At 39.8% G+C, this 22,269-nt stretch overlaps 1 protein-coding gene and 1 long non-coding RNA gene across 4 annotated transcripts in view; one reads left to right on the top strand and one right to left on the bottom strand.

The window, feature by feature from the left end:
• Positions 1 to 22,269, top strand: part of ano8b (anoctamin 8b) — a 57,004-nt gene that overhangs the window by 4,572 nt on the left and 30,163 nt on the right. Inside the window, exons 1-2 of one of the 3 annotated variants that reach the window (XM_058072325.1) lie at positions 20,228 to 20,435; positions 20,514 to 20,568. The exons of 1 other annotated variant lie outside the window; for it this stretch is intronic. In XM_058072325.1, the coding sequence (XP_057928308.1) occupies positions 20,322 to 20,435; positions 20,514 to 20,568 (169 nt within the window). In that variant the 5' untranslated portion in view covers positions 20,228 to 20,321. Of the gene's footprint in view, positions 1 to 20,225; positions 20,569 to 22,269 lie in introns of those variants that run through there. One more of the 3 variants, XM_058072323.1, reaches the window with a different exon arrangement.
• LOC131129161 (uncharacterized) lies at positions 6,871 to 14,157 on the bottom strand. Its single transcript, XR_009129784.1, has 3 exons — positions 12,286 to 14,157; positions 12,015 to 12,143; positions 6,871 to 11,901 (listed from the first exon to the last, which is right to left on the bottom strand). It is a non-coding gene; the product is annotated as an uncharacterized LOC131129161 (long non-coding RNA).

Consider the following 22,269-nt stretch of genomic DNA (forward strand, 5'->3'; position numbering starts at 1 on the left):
TTAAGCATGCCAGTAATGCAGTTCAATCGGCATAACAATGTTCATAATAATAATAACAATGTTGCTGCAGCTTGGTTAATGTGGTATAAGTATAGTTAAACAGCATAAATCCTGCACAGTGACTTCCAGTTCAGTGCAAAGTAAGCATCTATTAATGCAGTTCAGTCGGCATAACAATGTTAATAATAATAATAAAAATGTTGCTGCATCTTGGCTAATATGGTATAAGTATAGCTAAACAGCATAAATCCTGCACAGTGACTTCCTGTTCAGTGCAAAGTAAGCATCTATTAAGCATGCCAGTAATGCAGTTCAATCGGCATAACAATGTTAATAATAATAATAACAATGTCGCTGCGGCTTGGTTAATACATATGATATAAGTATAGTGACACAGCATAAATCCTGCACAGTGATTTCCTGTTCAGTGCAAAGTAAGCATCTAAATCATGGTTGTATTTACCTGGATTCTACATAATAATAATAACAATGTCGTTGCAGCTTGGTTAATATGGTATAAGTATAGTTACACAGCATAAATCCTGCACAGTGACTTCCTGTTCAGTGCAAAGTAAGCATCTATTAAGCATGCCAGTAATGCAGTTCAATCGGCATAACAATGTTAATAATAATAATAACAATGTCGCTGCAGCTTGGTTAATATGGTATAAGTATAGTTCACACTCACTTTCATACCTATGGACAATTTGGAGTGGCCAATTAACCTAGCATGTTTTTGGAATGTGGGAGGAAACCGGAGTACCCGGAGAAAACTCACGCATGCACAGGGAGAACATAAAAACTCCACACAGAGATGGCCGAGGGTGGAATTGAACTCTGGGCTCCTAGCTGTGAGGTCCGCGTGCTAACCACTCGACCGCCGTGCAGCCCGCTGCTCTTTCAGTAAAAGAGAAAAATAAATAATTGTTGGATCTGCAGGACTAGTACTCTCTTGTTACCCCCACTTGGCGGTAGATTTGATCACAAGGGTATTTGGAGTTATCCATATTAGGGAGGCTTCAGTGGCAGTTCCTTCATGTCTCTGATGACATGTGTCAGTCATCCAGCACGGCGGCTTAGCCGGGTAATTTCTCCAATTCAGATTTTTGGGTGCTGCCTTCAAGGATTTTCCTCAGCGGAGGCTTGGATCATTGCCTATATTTGCCTCCGCCACGTTATTCTAATCCCATCACAGTAGACTCAGAGGACTTTGATCCTCTCTACCAACTTTCAACAGCATTTTTTCTAGAAATATTTATTCGGAAACCATCATGAGGAAACAAAAAAACAAAGTTTCACCAAATTTTTTTGTCGTCTGAATCCGCAGTTGATAGAGTCTGTGTTGTGGAATCAGGTCGTCTAACAAGTTTAGATGAGATGCAATGGATGAAAAAATCTTTACTTATTGTCTTTTTTCATCATTAGACTGCATAGATGTGGACATGAGCGCAAAATAATTTGTATATAAGTTAGGTGAGGTTGAGTGGTTAGCGCGCAGACCTCACAGCTAGGAGACCAGGGTTCAAATCCACCCTCTGCCATCTCTGTGTGGAGTTTGCATGTTCTCCCCGTGTATGCGTGGGTTTTCTCCGGGTACTCCAGTTTCCTCCCACATTCCAAAAACATGCTAGGTTAATTCATTCATTTTCTACCGCTTTTCCTCATGAGGGTCGCGGGGGGTGCTGGAGCCTATCCCAGATGTCTTCAGGCGAGAGGCGGGGTACACCCTGGACTGGTGGCCAGCCACATATACAGGGCACATATAGACAAACAACCATTCACACTCTCATTCATACCTATGGACAATTTGGAGTCGCCAATTAACCTAGCATGTTTTTGGAATGTGGGAGGAAACCGGAGTACCCGGAGAAAACCCACGCATGCACGGGGAGAACATGTAAACTCCACACAGAGATGGCCGAGGGTGGAATTGAACCCTGGTATCCTAGCTGTGAGGTCTGCGCGCTAACCACTCGGACACCGTGCCGCCCGCTAGGTTAATTGGCGACTTTTTGCTGTTTTCCTTCAGAAGTTGTTGAAGAATTAGACCATGTTGGCAGGGACGCCATGATAGATGTTTTCCTAGTCAAACCATCGCTGATTGGTTGATCGCGAACAAGAACGGGTTTGGGTAAAACGCGATTCTGATTGGTCCATTTCATGATTTGCAAGGATTGGTTTGCAAATTACCACCGGAATTACGCAGTATGTGTTTTACCAACACCCAACAAGAACCGCTTTTAAAAAAAACTCTTAGCAGTATAGTACACTTTCCCGACGGGAATATCACTGATTGGATTTACTTGCCCGAATTTTGTTTTAACTTGCCTTGGGCCATCGGTACATCGTTATTGTCCAGCCCTGCAAGGCATTGAGGAGGATCCCAAGGTTGACTTCTATCTGTGCAAACTTGCAGTATTTATACCCTTCATGTCTAGTATTATTAGATACACTTTCCAGTCTGCAAAATGCATGTAAAAAAAAAAAGCCAAGCAGAGATCTGCTCTCATGCAGGGTCTCCAAGCCAGGATTCTCCTTTCCTAAATTTGCTTTGTATGTGACAGTTTGAGTCAGGTTTCTTGTCACACAGGCCACTCTAAGTACTGCGGACTAAAGCAGAAGAAGGAAATCAGTACACTGAATTGTTTTTTTTTTTACTCAGTGGCAGTCATACCGAGCCCATCGCTGTGTCCTCCTGGAGCTACCAAATCAAAGAGCTGATGTAATGGGAAACACTTTGGTTGTGCTCTAATGACTCCCAATTTAACTGACTCATATCTGTTACATCCTCCACAGACACATGTTTGCCATCCCGTCCGTCCTTTATTCCCCCTCTGGACGAAGAACTGTGTTGCTCATTAGGAGTATTTGTGGTCACTGAACATCATTTCCGTTGGGATGACATTGCGTTTTGTAATTTTACTGCATTATTAACTCTAAATTCATCCATTTTGTACCGCTTTTTCCTCATGAGGGTCATGGGGGGTGCTGGAGCCTATCCCAGCTGACTTCAGGCGAAAGGCGGGGTACACCCTGGACTGGTGGCCAGCCAATCACAGGGCACATATAGACAAACAACCATTCACACTCACATTCATACCTATGGACAATTTGGAGTCGCTAATTAACCTAGCATGTTTTTGGAATGTGGGAGGAAACCCACGCTTAATACATAGCTTTTATTGAGGTCTTCCTACATTTTTTGAAAAAATTTAAATTTTCCAAATATTTCAACTTTCTTCAAATTTTCTTTTAGTAATATTATGATTTTATTCACACAATATTAGAACTTTTTCCCCAACCTAATTTTCAAAAAATTACAAATCTATTTCATAATTTTACAACTTTGAAGAACTTTATTTTTTTCATAATATTACTCTATATTTATTCTCGTCAAATTGCCAATTTTTTTTCTCAATATTTTGACTTTATTCTTTCAAAATTACAGCTGATTTTCCAGTTCTGTTAACTATTTCAACTTTCTTCTTGTAAGTTTCTATGCCGCTTATCCTCACTAGGATTTTGGTTGTATGCTGGAGCCTATCCCAGCTGACTTCAGGCGAAAGGCACGGTACACCCTGGACTGGTGGCCAGCCAATCACAGGGCACATATAGACAAACAACCATTCACACTCACATTCATACCTATGGACAATTTGGAGTCGCTAATTAACCTAGCATGTTTTTGGAATGTGGGAGGAAACCGGAGTACCCGGAGAAAACCCACGCATGCACGGGGAGAACATGCAAACTCCACACAGAGATGGCCGAGGGTGGAATTGAACTCGGGTCTCCCAGCTGTGTGGACTGCACGATAACCACTATTTAACCACAAAATAAATATTCATTCATTCATTTTCTACCGCTTTTCCTCACAAGGGTCGCGGGGGGTGCTGGAGCCTATCCCAGCTGTCTTCGGGCGAGAGGCGGGGTACACCCTGGACTGGTGGCCAGCCAATCACAGGGCACATATAGACAAACAACCAGTTTGATTCCACATACTGAAATGCTATGGCTTTTTAACGTAGTCCTAGCATAGAAGTGTTTCAAATGTACTTCTTCCCTGAGATCATATTTCTCCTCTCTTGTAGAGAAGTATTGGATGACATTTTTAGGTAAGGCTTTAAAGGATAGGCTAGAAGTTTGATGGCGTTAGATATCCGTACCGTTCAAGGGGTTACCAACACCTCCTGAAGTTGTGATGAAGCATCTGTTGTGCCAGTGGTGATTAAGATGTCCTAGATTCTTAATTTTCAATGGTTTAATCAGAGTGTGATAGATATTTGCCTCTGGTCTTCTAACTTCTGAATCCCAATTTGTGGCCCCGTGGGGGGGTTTCCAACTTTTCCGATTATAGCGATGAAGTTGATCAAACTGTGAACAAGAGAAAGTGCTATAGAGTATATTGCAGAAGCCGCAGTAATACGCTGGAAGGGCAGATTTCGTGCTTCTTGTGTTGCTTGCCTGACTGCTTTTTTTGCAGAACCTCCAAAACGTTGCATTGATTGCATCTGTGATTTTAGACTTCGTTCTGTGTAATCAGAGCAGAGTCAGTAACCATCCTCATGTGTGTCACTGATATTATGAAAGCAAATGTATTTGGTCAATCTGTCCTTTGTTTAATCCTGAATGACTGTGCAAACTAGGCTTTTTTGTAGTTAGGAGAAATCCAAAAACCAGGGTGAGGAACGCAGTGAGAAGTTTCTCCTCATTATCTACTTGACAACCTCCATATAAGACAATGGAATGAAAATGACATTTTTCATCATTTTTCAACCTTTTTTTTGGAGTTGTGGACTCCTATAGCAACTACACATGATTATCTGCACAGGAAGCTTTCTAGATCTTCCAGAATCGGCACCTATTCCTATCTGTATTTCCACTGGATTTTTCAAAACGTTTTTTTTAAGTTATTCCACCCACGGGCCACCTTCAGGCATTCCTGTCATATTTACATATACCTCTGAAATGATGACGATCTTCATGATAACCTGCGCGGAAAGCTTTCTAGATCTTCCAGAATCGGCACCTATTCCAGCTGTTTTTCCACTGGATTTTTCAAAACGGTTTGTTTTAAGTTATTCCACCCACGGGCTACCTCCGGGCATTCCTGTCATATTTACATATACCTGTGAAATGATGACGATCTTCATGATAACCTGCACGGAAAGCTTTCTAGATCTTCCAGAATCGGCACCTATTCCAGCTGTATTTCCACTGGATTTTACAAAACGGTTTAAGTTATTCCACCCACGGGCCACCTCTGGGCATTCCTGTCATATTTATTATACCTCTGAAATGATGACGATCTTCATGATAACCTGCGCAGAAAGCTTTTTAGATCTTCCAGAATCGGCACCTATTCCAGCTGTATTTCCACTGGATTTTTCAAAACGGTTTGTTTTAAGTTATTCCACCCATGGGCCACCTTCAGGCATTCCTGTCATATTTACATATACCTCTGAAATGATGACGATCTTCATGATAACCTGCGCAGAAAGCTTTCTAGATCTTCCAGAATCGGCACCTATTCCAGCTGTATTTCTGCTAGATTTTTCAAAACGGTTTAAGTTATTCCACCCACAGGCCACCTTCGGGCATTCCTGTCATATTTACATATACCTCTGAAATGATGACGATCTTCATGATAACCTGCACAGAAAGCTTTCTAGATCTTCCAGAATTGGCACCTATTCCAGCTGTATTTCCACTGGATTTTTCAAAACGGTTTGTTTTAAGTTATTCCACCCAAGGGCCACCTCCAGGCATTCCTGTCATATTTACATATACCTCTGAAATGATGACGATCTTCATGATAACCTGCACAGAAAGCTTTCTAGATCTTCGAGAATCGGCACCTATTCCAGCTGTATTTCAACTGGATTTTTCAAAACAGTTTAAGTTATTCCACCCACGGGCCAACTCCGGGCATTCCTGTCATATTTATTATACCTCTGAAATGATGACGATCTTCATGATAACCTGCACAGAAAGCTTTTTAGATCTTCCAGAATCGGCACCTATTCCTATCTGTATTTCCACTGGATTTTTCAAAACGTTTTTTTTAAGTTATTCCACCCACGGGCCACCTTCAGGCATTCCTGTCATATTTACATATACCTCTGAAATGATGACGATCTTCATGATAACCTGCGCAGAAAGCTTTCTAGATCTTCCAGAATCAGCACCTATTCCAGCTGTATTTCCACTGGATTTTTCAACACGGTTTAAGTTATTCCACCCACAGGCCACCTTCAGGCATTCCTGTCATATTTACATATACCTCTGAAATGATGATGATCTTCATGATAACCTGCACAGAAAGCTTTCTAGATCTTCCAGAATCGGCACCTATTCCAGCTGTTTTTCCACTGGATTTTTCAAAACGGTTTAAGTTATTCCACCCACAGGCCACCTGTCATATTTACATATACCTCTGAAATGATGACGATCTTCATGATAACCTGCACGGAAAGCTTTCTAGATCTTCCAGAATCGGCACCTATTCCAGCTGTATTTCCACTGGATTTTTCAACACGGTTTAAGTTATTGCACCCACAGGCCACCTTCAGGCATTCCTGTCATATTTACATATACCTCTGAAATGACAATGATCTTCATGATAACCTGCGCAGAAAGCTTTCTAGATCTTCCAGAATCAGCACCTATTCCAGCTGTATTTCAACTGGATTTTTCAAAACAGTTTAAGTTATTGCACCCACGGGCCAACTCCGGGCATTCCTGTCATATTTATTATACCTCTGAAATGATGACGATCTTCATGATAACCTGCGCAGAAAGCTTTCTAGATCTTCCAGAATCGGCACCTATTCCAGCTGTTTTTCCACTGGATTTTTCGAAACGGTTTGTTTTAAGTTCTTCCACCCACGGGCCACCTGTCATATTTACATATACCTCTGAAAATGATGACGATCTTCATGATAACCTGCGCAGAAAGCTTTCTAGATCTTCCAGAATCAGCACCTATTGCAGCTGTTTTTCCACTGGATTTTTCAAAACGGTTTAAGTTATTCCACCCACGGGCCACCTTAAGGCATTCCTGTCATATTTATTATACCTCTGAAATGATGACGATCTTCATGATAACCTGCACAGAAAGCTTTTTAGATCTTCCAGAATCGGCACCTATTCCAGCTGTATTTCAACAGGATTCTTCAAAACAGTTTAAGTTATTCCACCCACGGGCCACCTCCGGGGCATTCCTGTCATATTTATTATACCTCTGAAATGATGACGATCTTCATGATAACCTGCGCAGAAAGCTTTGTAGACCTTCCAGAATCGGCACCTATTCCAGCTGTATTTGTCAAAATGGTTTGTTTTAAGTTATTCCACCCACGGGCCACCTCCAGGCATTCCTGTCATATTTACATATACATGTGAAATGATGACGATCTTCATGATAACCTGCACAGAAAGCTTTTTAGATCTTCCAGAATTGGCACCTATTCCAGCTGTATTTTTCAAAACGGTTTGTTTTAAGTTATTTCACCCACGGGCCACCTCCGGGCATTCCTGTCATATTTATTATACCTCCGAAATGATGACGATCTTCATGATAACCTGCACGGAAAGCTTTCTAGATCTTCCAGAATCGGCACTTATTCCAGCTGTATTTCCACTGGATTTTTCAAAACGGTTTAAGTTATTCCACCCACGGGCCACCTTCAGGCATTCCTGTCATATTTACATATACTTCTGAAATGATGACGATCTTCATGATAACCTGCACAGAAAGCTTTCTAGATCTTCCAGAATCGGCACCTATTCCAGCTGTATTTCAATTGGATTCTTCAAAACAGTTTAAGTTATTCTACCCACGGGCCACCTTCGGGCATTCCTGTCATATTTACATATACCTCTGAAAATGATGACGATCTTCATGATAACCTGCGCAGAAAGCTTTCTAGATCTTCCAGAATTGGCACCTATTCCAGCTGTATTTCCACTGGATTTTTCAAAACGTTTTTTTTTAAGTTATTCCACCCACGGGCCACCTTCAGGCATTCCTGTCATATTTACATATACCTCTGAAATGATCACGATCTTCATGATAACCTGCACAGAAAGCTTTCTAGATCTTCCAGAATTGGCACCTATTCCAGCTGTATTTCAACTGGATTCTTCAAAACAGTTTAAGTTATTCCACCCATAAGCCACCTCCGGGCATTCCTGTCATATTTATTATACCTCTGAAATGATGACGATCTTCATGATAACCTGCGCAGAAAGCTTTTTAGATCTTCCAGAATCGGCACCTATTCCAGCTGTTTTTCCACTGGATTTTTCAAAATGGTTTGTTTTAAGTTCTTCCACCCACGGGCCACCTGTCATATTTACATATACCTCTGAAATGACGACAATCTTCATGATAACCTGCACGGAAAGCTTTCTAGATCTTCCAGAATCAGCACCTATTCCAGCTGTATTTCCACTGGATTTTTCAACACGGTTTAAGTTATTGCACCCACGGGCCACCTCCGGGCATTCCTGTCCTATTTATTATACCTCTGAAATGATGACGATCTTCATGATAACCTGCACAGAAAGCTTTCTAGATCTTCCAGAATCGGCACCTATTCCAGCTGTATTTCCACTGGATTTTTCAAAACGGTTTGTTTTAAGTTATTCCACCCACGGGCCACCTTCAGGCATTCCTGTCATATTTACATATACCTTTGAAATGATGACGATCTTCATGATAACCTGCGCAGAAAGCTTTTTAGATCTTCCAGAATCGGCACCTTTTCCAGCTGTATTTCCACTGGATTTTTCAAAACGGTTTAAGTTATTCCACCCACGGGCCACCTCCGGGCATTTCTGTCATATTTATATGTACCTTTGAAATTATGATGATCTTCATGATAACCTGCACAGAAAGCTTTCTAGATCTTCCAGAATCGGCACCTATTCCAGCTGTTTTTCCACTGGATTTTTCAAAACGGTTTAAGTTATTCCACTCACGGGCCACCTCCGGGCATTCCTGTCATATTTACATGTACGTCAGAAATGATGACGATCTTCATGATAACCTGCGCAGAAAGCTTTCTAGATCTTCCAGAATTGGCACCTATTCCAGCTGTATTTCAACTGGATTCTTGAAAACAGTTTAAGTTATTCCACCCACGGGCCACCTCCGGGCATTCCTGTCATATTTACATATACCTCTGAAAATGATGACGATCTTCATGATAACCTGCACAGAAAGCTTTCTAGATCTTCCAGAATCGGCACCTATTCCAGCTGTATTTCCGCTAGATTTTTCAAAACGGTTTAAGTTATTCCACCCACAGGCCACCTTCGGGCATTCCTGTCATATTTACATATACCTCTGAAATGATGACGATCTTCATGATAACCTGCGCAGAAAGCTTTCTAGATCTTCCAGAATCAGCACCTATTCCTATCTGTATTTCCACTGGATTTTTCAAAACGTTTTTTTTTTAAGTTATTCCACCCACGGGCCACCTTCAGGCATTCCTGTCATATTTACATATACCTCTGAAATGATGACGATCTTCATGATAACCTGCACAGAAAGCTTTTTAGATCTTCCAGAATCGGCACCTATTCCTATCTGTATTTCCACTGGATTTTTCAAAAAGTTTTTTTTAAGTTATTCCACCCACGGGCCACCTCCAGGCATTCCTGTCATATTTACATATACCTCTGAAATGATGACGATCTTCATGATGGTTTGTTTTAAGTTATTACACCCACCCTCACAGGTTTCCAAATTTGGTTGTTAACCGAAAAACATGCTAACCGGAGCGGACGATAACCGAGGTATCCCTGTATGTGGTGCATGGTTATTAAATTAATGCTAAAACAACAAACATTATCAAATGGTGGACCTTAAATCTGCATTTGACAGAAACTGTCTTTGTTTGTCTGAAGTTCACTGACTGTGATTCTCTTTTCCGATGAATTTGTGTCTTAGAAGGTTAATTTGCATCCTGCTACAAAGACTCCAGACTGTCATATCAATTGCTTAGTTCAGTAGGCTTGCAGCATCATCTCCTTTACATGCTTAAGTTTATCATTCCCATTCATTCCGCTGCTGTCTGAAATCCACTGAGCTAAGTGAGTCAGGAGGAAACGCTGCATTGATCGTGTTTAAGCTTCTCTTCTAAAGGCGCAAGGAATCAAAGCCGCCTCAGTCGTTAATGGTATCTTCCTCTGCTTGCCATTGAGGCTGGAGGGAAATGGTAGGAATGATGTACTAATGCACAATAATTACTGGCTCCTCTGCTTATTGATTTCCCTCGTTCTTATCGTTCCCATCAAACGGAGGATCACACAATCATACAGATTGGTTAGGTCACAGCTGTCAAATTGTGCCGAAGTAGCTGGATTGATTTGATTTTGTTGTTATAATGCTCCGAATCATTTCTGATGGTCTCAATGTAGTGATTAGAATTATAAAAGGAACCCGAACCCGAGCCAAACTCACTCCTCTCACTTTAAGTCCTCTCCTGTAATTCACTCAAACCCCATAACCAAGGTCTGAACGACTCGGAAAAAAAACACTGCACTTGAAACTGATACAATGAAATGTATTGTTCACTGTATCACTTATACAGCCTTATTGTTATTGTTATTATTTATTAATGTTTGTGTGTTGTTCACACGCAATGCCTTATGAGAAAAGTTAATTTTTTTAAAACTCATATTGGTACGTGTTTGTATATTTCTGCGTTATACCTTTGGATTTTTAAGTTGCTGTGTGATGAATTTAGTGTTAGGGCGGTGTTCCTAGTAAGTTGACACTATGAGACACTACCCCCCTTATTTATTAGTGTTTGTGTGTGGCTCACACGCAATGCCTTATGAGAAAACTTTGAAATCTTTTTTTTTTAAACTTTTTTTTTTTAAACCTTTGGATTTTTAAATTGCTGTGTGATGAATTTAGTGCTGTGTGTTGTGTTAATACAGCCGTGTGGCTGTTCCACATGTCCAAAAGGAGTAGGAAGAAGCAAAGCTTATTAAATCCTACCCCATCCATCTGGTACTTTTACAATCAGTAACTGCTACATTTGTTCACTTCCTGCTTTCCATAATACAGTTTTTTTTTTTTAAATAATGTACCTCGTACCGAAGTACGAGGTGATATGAGCATCCAATGACATAATGTGTACCATAGTAAGTGTCAATATAGTGATATATATAGCACATCATGACTGGTTCAAGACTCTTCATCCTTGTATTTAGCAAATTTATTTTATTTATAAATTTATTTTGTTAATTTTTATTAATTTTTATTTATTTATTTTATTTTTTTTTTTGAATTTAGAATTTTTTTAAATTTTTTGTCATATACCAAAGTACGAGGTGATATGGCCATCCAATGTGTGGCTACACACGGCTGTATTAGCTGCAGGGGTAATAAAAAAGTTGAAGAAAAAAGTAGCAGCTTATACACTGGGATTTACGGTAATTAAAGCTACAGAATGGAAGAAGCTGCAAACCAGGGATGTGACCTTGAAAGTGACTGTTCGTGTGAGTTTTCATATTGTTCCGTGTAATGTTATCTTCTTTCCGTTTTCTTGTCAGATGATTAGAAACCCTTCCTCCACATTGGCAGGTGGCCACTGTGCAACAAGGAAGCCTGTTTGCTGCACAAAGGCTGCTATTCATACGACTGCACTCATCATCACCGCTGCCTTATTCATAATGTGTAATCCCCATATGAGACTATTCCATTTCAGCCTGAGGGAATGATGTATGTGTGTGTTAGCTTAGCATGTAATGGATTCAACACAGTTCTGGTTTGTTACCTGGCTGAATATAGACCTCTCCTGTTCTGGTTTCACCTTGGCTTTATAATAGATAACATGGATAAATCCCTGATGGTTTTGCAGTGTCGCCCGAATAAAGCGGCTAATGGTGGATGAACAGAGTGATGCAAAAAGAAAAGAGAGAAGACAGTGAAGTGGTGAAGTACTCATACTGTGCTATTTTTGCTGATTTTCACTCAGTTGGCTGACCATTACCTGGTAATGCTTGCATTTTTGCTTGGAAGTGCATCCTTCAGGGGGGTCTGGGCTGGATTCAGTTCACACTTGACCAAACCAACTGACAGTAGATCAGTGGTGTCTGAGGTGTCCACCGAGGGCTGTATACTGAAAAATCAAAGGATGCAATGATATTTTGTAAACCGACACATGTAGACATGCTAAAAAGTTATTTTTTTAAGTGAGCAATTAATTGCAAACAAGCATTAAAGTGTAAAAAAAAATGTAAAAAAAAACATTACTGGCATACCTGAGATGTTTTCCACACGGCACAATGGAAGGGGTGTCATCATGGCTTGGGCTGCTTTTTTCTTCAATTTTAGCTTGTGATGACTGGTGTGGTGACTGTATAGTGGTAATGGTAATGGTAATGGTAATGGTTTAATTTCCTTTGAACATGCATCAGATTACAATTGAATGCATCACATAATCAGTTCACAGTTCCACATGTCCAAAAGGAGTAGGAAGAAGCAAAGCTTATTAAATCCTACCCCTCCATCTGGTACTTTTACAATCAGTAACTGTTACATTTGTTCACTTCCTGCTTTCCATTATACAGTTTAAGTTTTTTTTTTTGTTTTTTTTTTAATAATGTACCTCATACCGAAGTAGGAGGTGATATGAGCATCCAATGACATAATGGGTACCATAGTAAGTGTCAATATAGTGATATATATAGCACATCATGACTGGTTCAAGACTCTTCATCCTTGTATTTAGCAAACATCAACTGCTTGTATTGTTTCTTGAATTGGCTCATCGTTGTGCATTGTTTGACTTCCTTACTCAATCCATTCCATAGTTTTAAGATTAAGATATTAAGATATGCCTTTATTCGTCCCTCAGTGGGGAAATTTGTATAAATTTGATTGCACATACTGAAATGCTATGGCTTTTTAACATAGTCCTAGCATACGTATAAGTGTTTCAAATGTACTTCTTCCCTGAGATCATATTTCTCCTCTCTTGTAGAGAAGTATTGGATGACATTTTTAGCTAATTGGTTATTTTTAGCCTCATGCATTATTTTAGCTGTTTGAAGATGAACTATATCAGCAAGTTGAAGTATTTGTGATTTTAGAAATAAGGAGTTAGTATGTTCTCTGTAGGCGGCATAATGAATTATCCTTACTGACCTTTTTTGCAGTATATTTAGCGAGTGACGATTGCTTTTATAGTTATTAGCCCATATTTCCACACATAGTTGGAGTGGTTCCTTTCTTTCTTTCGTTTGTACGGGACTATGTACGATACGATGACTAGTAATGAACTGGTTGTAGTTGGGTGCCTCAAGCTGGGTGAGGGTGGTTGGATGTGGGGTTTTCATTCTGGTAGACAAGGAATAATATATGTTTTGTTGGGATGAGGTTGGAATCTGGGCGGCGTTGTGCACACTGATTTCAGCAGTGGTGCCAAGCTAACGGACGGCGACTGACATTTTGTCTCTTTGCTTTATTTGGCTTGAAATAAGCTATGAAAAATAAATGCTGTAAAAATGAGTAGCTGTGATCGGTATCAGCGTCTTGAGAAAGACTCACTAATAATGAAATGAGCCAAAGGGATGGCAAAACAAATGAAAAGAGAGAGAGAGCAGGAATGATTGACGGTGCATAATGTGTTGCCGGTGGAAAAAAAATATGTAGCATGGATTGTTTGTCCAAATACCTCCAAACAATTAACAATTATCATTTTTTCTTCATCCAAAAAACAATGAAAGTTGTAGTTTCTCTTGCGTCATCTTTGAGGGTGGAACATTTATTTTAGACATTTCGGTTGCCCGGTTGCTTTTGATGACTCACCGCGTTGCATCCTGCTGTGCGTACATAGTTCAGTCTATCTGTGTTTATGTGTTTTTATGTCTGTGGATCTTTCTCTCTGTGGTGTAGATCTTTAAGGAAAGTCTTCATCAGCAATTAGAGTTATTATTATTCTCATTAAGCATAATTTGGGAGTTTCTATTGACTGATTTTGAGGGTCATTTGTTTCATTTGTAACCACTAACATCCCTAACGTTGTCTAGTGGGAGTTCTATCAGTCAATGGCTTCATTATTGATGTGTGTTGGTGTCTGTATGATTCTATTATTATGCATAAATAAATGGAAGTTTTTACCATGGAGACATTTTTTTTTGGTTATGCAAGTCTGCCGTCGGGCGGCACGGCGGTCTAGTGGTTAGTGCGCAGACCTCACAGCTAGGAGACCAGGGTTCAATTCCACCCTCGGCCATCTCTGTGTGGAGTTTGCATGTTGCAAACCGGGTACTCCGGTTTCCTCCCACATTCCAAAAACATGCTAGGTTAATTGGCGACTCCAAATTGTCCATAGGTATGAATGTGAGTGTGAATGGTTGTTTGTCTATATGTGCCCTGTGATTGGCTGGCCACCAGTACCTTTGTATTCTGGCCTCAAAGATGGCATTTTGTTTTCCCCCAGAGACCTCATGCTATATTTAGACATTGCAAAGACATTCTGTTTTTATTCACATATTCCACTTAAGAGTTAGGATGATGGATGTATTTAGTGGAATGTATTTACGGCGGGATTATGATCTACTAGTATTACTACGTATTACTCCGAGCGGAAGCTGCTTTTACATGTATTAAGTGTAAAATTACTTCAGATCAAAACACTTGATTGCAGCATAGAACTTCAGAACTTCATCCATTTCAGAAATTCAGTGCACTGATGACATCATAGACTGACTGCCATTTTGTTAGCAAGCTAGCTTCTTTGTTAGAAGCTAAGGATGTGATTTAAAAAACGACAGCAGTGTATTGATTACACAATAAGACCCTAAACAGAAAATGTATGTAAACTGAGGCAAAATTCTTGTGCAAATTTCCATCGATGTAAGCTAGAGAACACGCTAACTGGGGTGGATGCTAACTGTCCTTCGACTGCATTAGGATTCATCAGAATTTAGCATAATACCGTACGATATACATAATACACAAAGTGAAGTGCCTGACTTTGAACGGAACTTCTTAGAAAGTTTTGAAAGTTCCACCCCAGTTCAAACCCCCCACATAGTAGCTAACAGCAATGTGATATTAGCATCCATTTCAGAAATATATATTGTATATATTGTATATTGTATTCTACTTTGCCTTGTACATACTTTTGGGCTGTCATCTGATTTTCGATGACTCACGTGTCTGTTGAAAATATATGTGTTGTCAAGTTCTAGGTAGTGTAGAAATATTCCCCCGAGGACTCTTAAGTGGATTTCGAATAAAGGATAAGGGAGTCTTAAAGAACCAAATTATAGAATGAGAACCAGATTGTTTATTCCTGATAACAATACCTAATACAGACGTGCGGGCTTATCTGCAGTCCCTGTATGCCTACAAGTAAGCGGGTCTTATTACAGCTGTGGCATGAAGGCATCTTTGGAACATTCTGCTTTTCCTTTGTTGCAAAGCAAGCTGTCATATGCGTACTCGATGTTTCCACCTTAACTGTCAGATGTCACGTTATGTTTTGTTGGGATGAGGTTGGAATCTGGGTGGTTAGGGGGGTGGGAATAGATAAGTCTTGACTTCTTCCCATTCCCTTTTCGAACATGTGTATGTTTATATGTACATAGGTATTTTTATTTGTGTTGATTTATGTTTGGTTTGTTGTGCTTTGGATGATGTTCGAAATAAAGATTATCTGCAGTCCCTGTATGCCTACAAGTAAGCGGGTCTTATTACAACTGTGGCATTAAGGAATCTTTTCCTTTGCAGGGGCATCAAGGCGTCTGGAACATTCTGCTTTTCCTTTGTTGCAAAGCAAGCTGTCATATGCGTACTCGATAAGTATCCTTTGTATTTGTGAGATGTGTTTGCTTTTATCTTTAGCTAGCAAAATTGAGCCAATACCTTCAGTAGTTAGCACAAAATAAGTGCATTAGTATTCTTTAAAACCAAGCACAAATCAATATATAAAGTGGTTTGGAACATGAAAGAAAATTACACACTTATCAAGCCGACCCACACGGCAGTCAAGGACTTGGGAGAGTCTGTGACCTTCGTTTTACAGCTTCATAGCTGGCTTCAACCTATTAATCTGACACTTTCCATCTCAGGCTCACGGCCAAACACATACACAGCAAACAGAAATGACCCACAGAGAAACTCGGATCACAGAGAAAACACCCTTATCGCCACACTTGGCGGCTCTGACATAACAACGTTACCCCGGATGTCGCTCTCGCTGGGAGGAATACAGACAATATCTGATGTCTGTAGTGTTCAACAGCATTGATACCAACAGGGGGCAGCATACCGACAAAACATTAGCTGATGAACACTGTCAGAACCATAGAATATATCTGGCTTCCTCACACATTACAAAAACTTGCTGTTAGATTAAGTGGTGAAGGTATTTGCTCAATTGTGCTAGCTAAAGATATAAGGTAAAACAAACACATTGTATCACAAATACAGACAAAAGATACTTATACACGCACCCACACAAAAAAAACGTGACGCCTTGATGCCCCTGCAAAGGAAAAGATGCCTTGATGCCCCTGTGAACAAAGGAAAGATGCCTTCATGCCCCAGCAAACAAACGAAAGGAGAAACACCATGAAAGAGGTTCAAGCAAGGGCAGTGGCGAAAGCTGATTGGTCCAAGACTCCAGCATCAGGACTGCAGCCTCGAGTGTATAAAAGACCGGGCAGGGAAAGGAAGGGTGCTTGTTTTGCAGCTGCGCTGTAATAAGACCCGCTTACTTGTAGGCATACAGGGACTGCAGATAAACCCGGATGTCTGTATTAGGTATTGTTGTCAGGAATAAACAATCTGGTTCTCATTCTATGATTTGGTTCTTTAAGATTCCCTTATCCTCTATTTGAAACCCACTTAGAGTCCTCAGGGGGAGGATTTCTATAGTGGAGAGTCTAAATTATCCATAGGTGTGCATGCGAGTGAGAATGGTTGTCTACATGAGCCCTGTGATTGACCCCGTCTCTCACCCGAGGTCAACTAAGATAGCCTCCAGCGTACACTGCAAAAAAAGATGCCTTGATGCCACAGCGAACAAACGAAAGGAGAAACACCATGAAAGACCCGCTTACTTGTAGGCATACAGGGACTGCAGATAAGCCTGGACGTCTGATTATCCATAGGTGTGCATGCGAGTGAGAATGGTTGTCTATATGAGCCCTGTGATTGACCCCGTCTCTCACCCGAGGTCAACTAAAATAGCCTCCAGATTACACGTGGCCCAAATGAGGACAAGCGGTGTAGAAGATCAATGCATGAAGTAGAACAAGAGCTAATGGCAAACTTGTCAATTTGTCAACAGATGAAGAAGTTTAAGCTATCACCTGATATCATCGACCTAACCTGACCTCTGCTTGCTCTTTGTGTGCGGTCAGTGTGATTAGTTCATCAACAAGCGGTTCAATATGCATCCAGTTGACAGCTCGGGCTTCTAGCTAGATGGCTAGTGGCTGCGAAGCTTGGTTCGAATACAAGTGGAATTCTGGGTTGCCTGGATCAGTTTCTTTCCATGTGCGCAAACTTTTACCAAAATCATGATTTGTTGACGGGCCAGTCGGGAGATCGTGAAGAACTGGGTTTGAATCTCTGCTGGGGTATCTCTGTGTGGAGTTTGCGTGTTTGTTAGCTTCCTTTATTGATAGTAAAAAGGGGCAATTCAAGACAGAAGGATAGTGTTATTGTAGGCGGGACTAATCATTGTGTTTCAACAGTCACTTTTATTGCAAATGCTGACCAGAAATGGGAGGAGAAGGTATTTGGGAAGAGTATACAACACACTGAATTTTTTTTTGTTTACATTTTCAACATGCACTTTATGTTTTCTGTTGTTTTGAGTCATTTTTACTGAATATTTTTTTTAATTAAGGTTATTTTCCATTGCTTAATCATCCCATTTAGTCTTATATAGACATACAAATGATAATAAGCATCATTTAGTTCAGCCTGTTGGCCCAGCCTTCTCCATATTTTGTCTTTCTCACGTGGTCCCCTTTGGAAAATTAATTGCCCAGACAAAACCTCCAACTGACAGTTAAGTCTAAGTATTCTTTGAGACAGAAATGAAGAAGCCTTGTGGACTAAAAGGAAAATCTTCAACCATTCAAGCGTAGAAAAGGAAGCTCAGCTGCTTTAGGGTGTACTCACAGAAAGCAGTCTGTACAGCACTCAGGGCATTTTAGGGCAGAAATAAAAAAAAAACACAAGAATAAGTCACTGAATTGCTATAATGAAGTGAAAGAATAATGGGAATAAAGTTGAAATATTCATTCATTCATTCATTTTCTACCGCTTTTTCCTCACGAGGGTCACGTGGGGGTGCTGGAGCCTACCCCAGCTGTCTTCGGGCGAGAGGCGTGGTACACCCTGGACTGGTGGCCAGCCAATCACAGGGCACATATAGACAAACAACCATTCACACTCACATTCATACCTATGGACAATTTGGAGTCGCTAATTAACCTAGCATGTTTTTGGAATTTGGGAGGAAACCGGAGTACCCGGAGAAAACCCACGCATGCACGGGTAGAACATGCAAACTCCACACAGAGATGGCCGAGGGTGGGGAAAGACAAAATAAGAAGCCAAAAAGTTACCACTTCCACACAAAAATAGGAGGAGAACTCATTCATTCATTCATCCATTTTCTACCGCTTATCCTCACGAGGGTCGCAGGGGTGCTGGAGCCTATCCCAGCTGTCTTCGGCCGAGAGGCGGGGTACACCCTGGACTGGTGGCCAGCCAATCACAGGGCACATATAGACAAACAACCATTCACACTCACATTCATACCTATGGACAATTTGGAGTGGCCAATTAACCTAGCATGTTTTTGGAATGTGGGAGGAAACCGGAGTACTTGGAGAAAACCCACGCATGGAATTGAACCCTGGTCTCCTAGCTGTGAGGTCTGCGCGCTAACCACTCGACCGCCGTGCCGCCCCAGTTGAAATATTATAAAGATAAAAATGTAATTCAGTTATTTTTGTACTTTCCTTGCAAAAAAAACAGAATGACTCAGGGATGTTTTAGTAATGCAGTATGGCATCAGCAGGGGACAAAATTAAAAATTCTAAATTAACCAACAGAAACTACAGTGGAACCTTGATTAGTAACATTAATTTGTTCCAGAAGGTCCGACTTTGCCAAAACAGATGCTAACCAAATAGGTTTTTCCCATAAGAGGGAATTTATTATTTATTATTATTAATTTATTATTGCTATTAATAATAATATAATAAATTAATAGATATGGCATTATTAAATCATTATTATTTATTATTATTATTAAATTATTATTTATTGTTATTATTATGAAATTATTAATTATTATTATTATTAAATTATTATTTATTATTATTATTAAATTATTATTATTAAATTATTTAGCATTAGTCACAATTATATTGTAATTGTGGAGCCAAAGAAAGTTTCAAGTTTTTAAAACAAAAACACACAAAATAACTTCCTGCCAAAACAGGAAGAACACCTGTGTTGTGTCTCGCTGCCACATCATGTCTTTGGCAATGAGCACATCATCAAGAATCAGGTCTTCAATGAAGGTAAACGTAACATTAAATGTCCACTTATCAATTTAATTGGTCATTTATATTCATTTAGAATAGTTTTATGCGTGTAAAAATGTAATTATCATTTTTGAGAGTCAACCGCTGAAGACATCATAGACTGACTTCCAGTTCCGGTTGCCATTTTGTTAGCAAGCTAGCTTCTTTGTTAGAAGCTAAGGATGTTCTGTGATATAAAAAAAATGACATGAAAAACTCAAGCAGTGTATTGATTACACGATAAGACCCTAAACAGAAAATTTACATAAACCGAGGCAAACTTTTGGCGCACATTTTTTGTCGATGTTAGCTAGAGAACACGCTAACTGGAGTGGATGCTAACTGTTTTTCCACTGCATTAGGATTAATCAGAATTTAGCATAATACCGTATGATATATATGATATATAATACATGAAGTGAAGTGCTTGACTTTGAATGTACTTTGAACTGAACTTTTTATAAAGTTTTGCAACCCCCCCACACAGTAGCTAATAGCATTGAGTTGAGATAATTCTCTAATAATCTTTGCGATATCAATAGTTTCTATAGGGACAAAAACCACCTCCATGACTGGCAGCCAGAGCAGTCTGGTGCGGTCAGTCAGTCGAGAACAACCCCCCCCCCCCCCCGCCCCCAAACACTCAGACAGTGTTGAGGCTGATAAATGGAAGCCCCCAATGAAAGCATTTAAAGTGGTCTGATTGCCGCCGCAGGATTGTGTTGCCCTCAGCAATGAATACAGAACTCATTAGAATGGCTGTCATGGCGCTGTACTGCCTTGCCTTGCCTGCCTGCAGCATTTGGGCCAAGGCACACTGTGGTGCGGCCAGTCACATTTCAGTATCTGTGAGTACCTCTCAAGATTACCAACTTAGATATCCTCCTATTCTTCTCCTATACGACCTTTTGCTATGTTTGAGAAAGACCTTCAGAGTGGAAGAAAAGCGCGGAGCCAGATATGGTTGTCCAAACCTCTTTTGTAAGTATAGAAGCAATTATTTTAATAGCAATGCTCTTTAACCTCCCTGTCATATTCTTTTGGTAGGTAATTATTCTACTGTACTGTAAATATTTGAAATTGCCACCCTCACAATGTCACTAAGGACTTAAAAATATATGGTAAATAAACATTTTGACTACTTGTATTATAATGGCAATTGGATTCACTTGAGCTACTTGTTATCATTAGTTTTAATTTTAGAATGCAGGGTACAACAAAAGCCCTGATAGATGCCATTCATAAATAAAGACTAAAAAAAAAAAAAAAAAAAAAGTTTCTAGTATCGATACAGTCATACTGATTTTAAGGTACAAAGAGTTACTTTTATGCAAATAAGCAAAACATATTGTTTTACCCTACGGCGTTCTTCAGATAAGGCAAATAGATACACTGGCTTCACACAAAGTTCTGCTTTATTTGTGATGCACAGTAAAATGGTTCAATAGTTTGAGCTGTCTCTAATGTGACGGCAGCTCCTGTCTTAAAAGCTGTTGTTTTTTTCTTCCACTGTTCTGTTTAAAAGCCACAGATGTGGAAAGGGCAATTTTTTTTTGCTTTCAGACGTAGTATCAGTGCTGCAAAAGTGGCAGGAACGTGTATGTTTATAAATGTATTCCCATATGTCAGGACAGTGACGAGAGTGAGAAGTTTAACCCTTAGATGCACGAGTGACTGGACCCTACACTCGCAACGCTATCATGCAAATGTTAGCTTGCTGACATCAACATGATAGTGGTGTAGATATACAGTATATGTCTACCCGTGAAAATGGATACAAATTCTACTGCTAACATCAGTATGCTAACAACTAGCACGATAATGCTATGTCTTCATATAAGTGTCTACCTATGAAAATGGATAAAAATGCTACTATGCAAATGTTAACATGCTAGCAATGCTAACATGCTAACGTTAGCATGCTAAAAGCTAGCATGATAGTGGTGTTTATATATATGTGTGCCTAGCTATGAAGATGGATCAAAATGCTACTATGGTAATGTTAGTATGCTAAGACCTAGCATAGTACAGCAAAGTCTTTATATAAATATCTATGAAAATGGCTAAAAATCAGACTATGCTAATGTTAACATGCTAACAATGCTATCATGCAAATGTTAGCATGCTGACATGATAGTGGTGTAGATATACAGTATATGTCTACCCATGAAAATGGATACAAATTATACTGCTAACATCAGTATGCTAACAACTAGCACGATAATGCTATGTCTTCATATAAGTGTCTACTTATGAAAATGGATAAAAATGCTACTATGCGAATGTTAACATGCTAGCAATGCTAACATGCTAACGTTAGCATGCTAAAAGCTACCATGATAGTGGTGTATATATATGTGTGTGTGCCTAGCTATGAAGATGGATCAAAATGCTAGTATGCTAATGTTAGTATGCTAAGACCTAGCATAGTACAGCTAATATCTATGAAAATGGCAAAAAATCAGACTATGCTAATGTTAACATGCTAGCAATGCTATCATGCAAATGTTAGCATGCTGACATCATGATAGTGGTGTAGATATACAGTATATGTCTACCCATTAAAATGGATACAAATTCTACTGCTAACATCAGTATGCTAACAACTAGCACGATAATGCTATGTCTTCATATACGTGTCTACTTATGAAAATGGATAAAAATGCTACTATGCGAATGTTA

Source organism: Doryrhamphus excisus, chromosome 5 (genome assembly GCF_030265055.1).
Source record: "Doryrhamphus excisus isolate RoL2022-K1 chromosome 5, RoL_Dexc_1.0, whole genome shotgun sequence".
NCBI lineage: Eukaryota > Metazoa > Chordata > Actinopteri > Syngnathiformes > Syngnathidae > Doryrhamphus > Doryrhamphus excisus.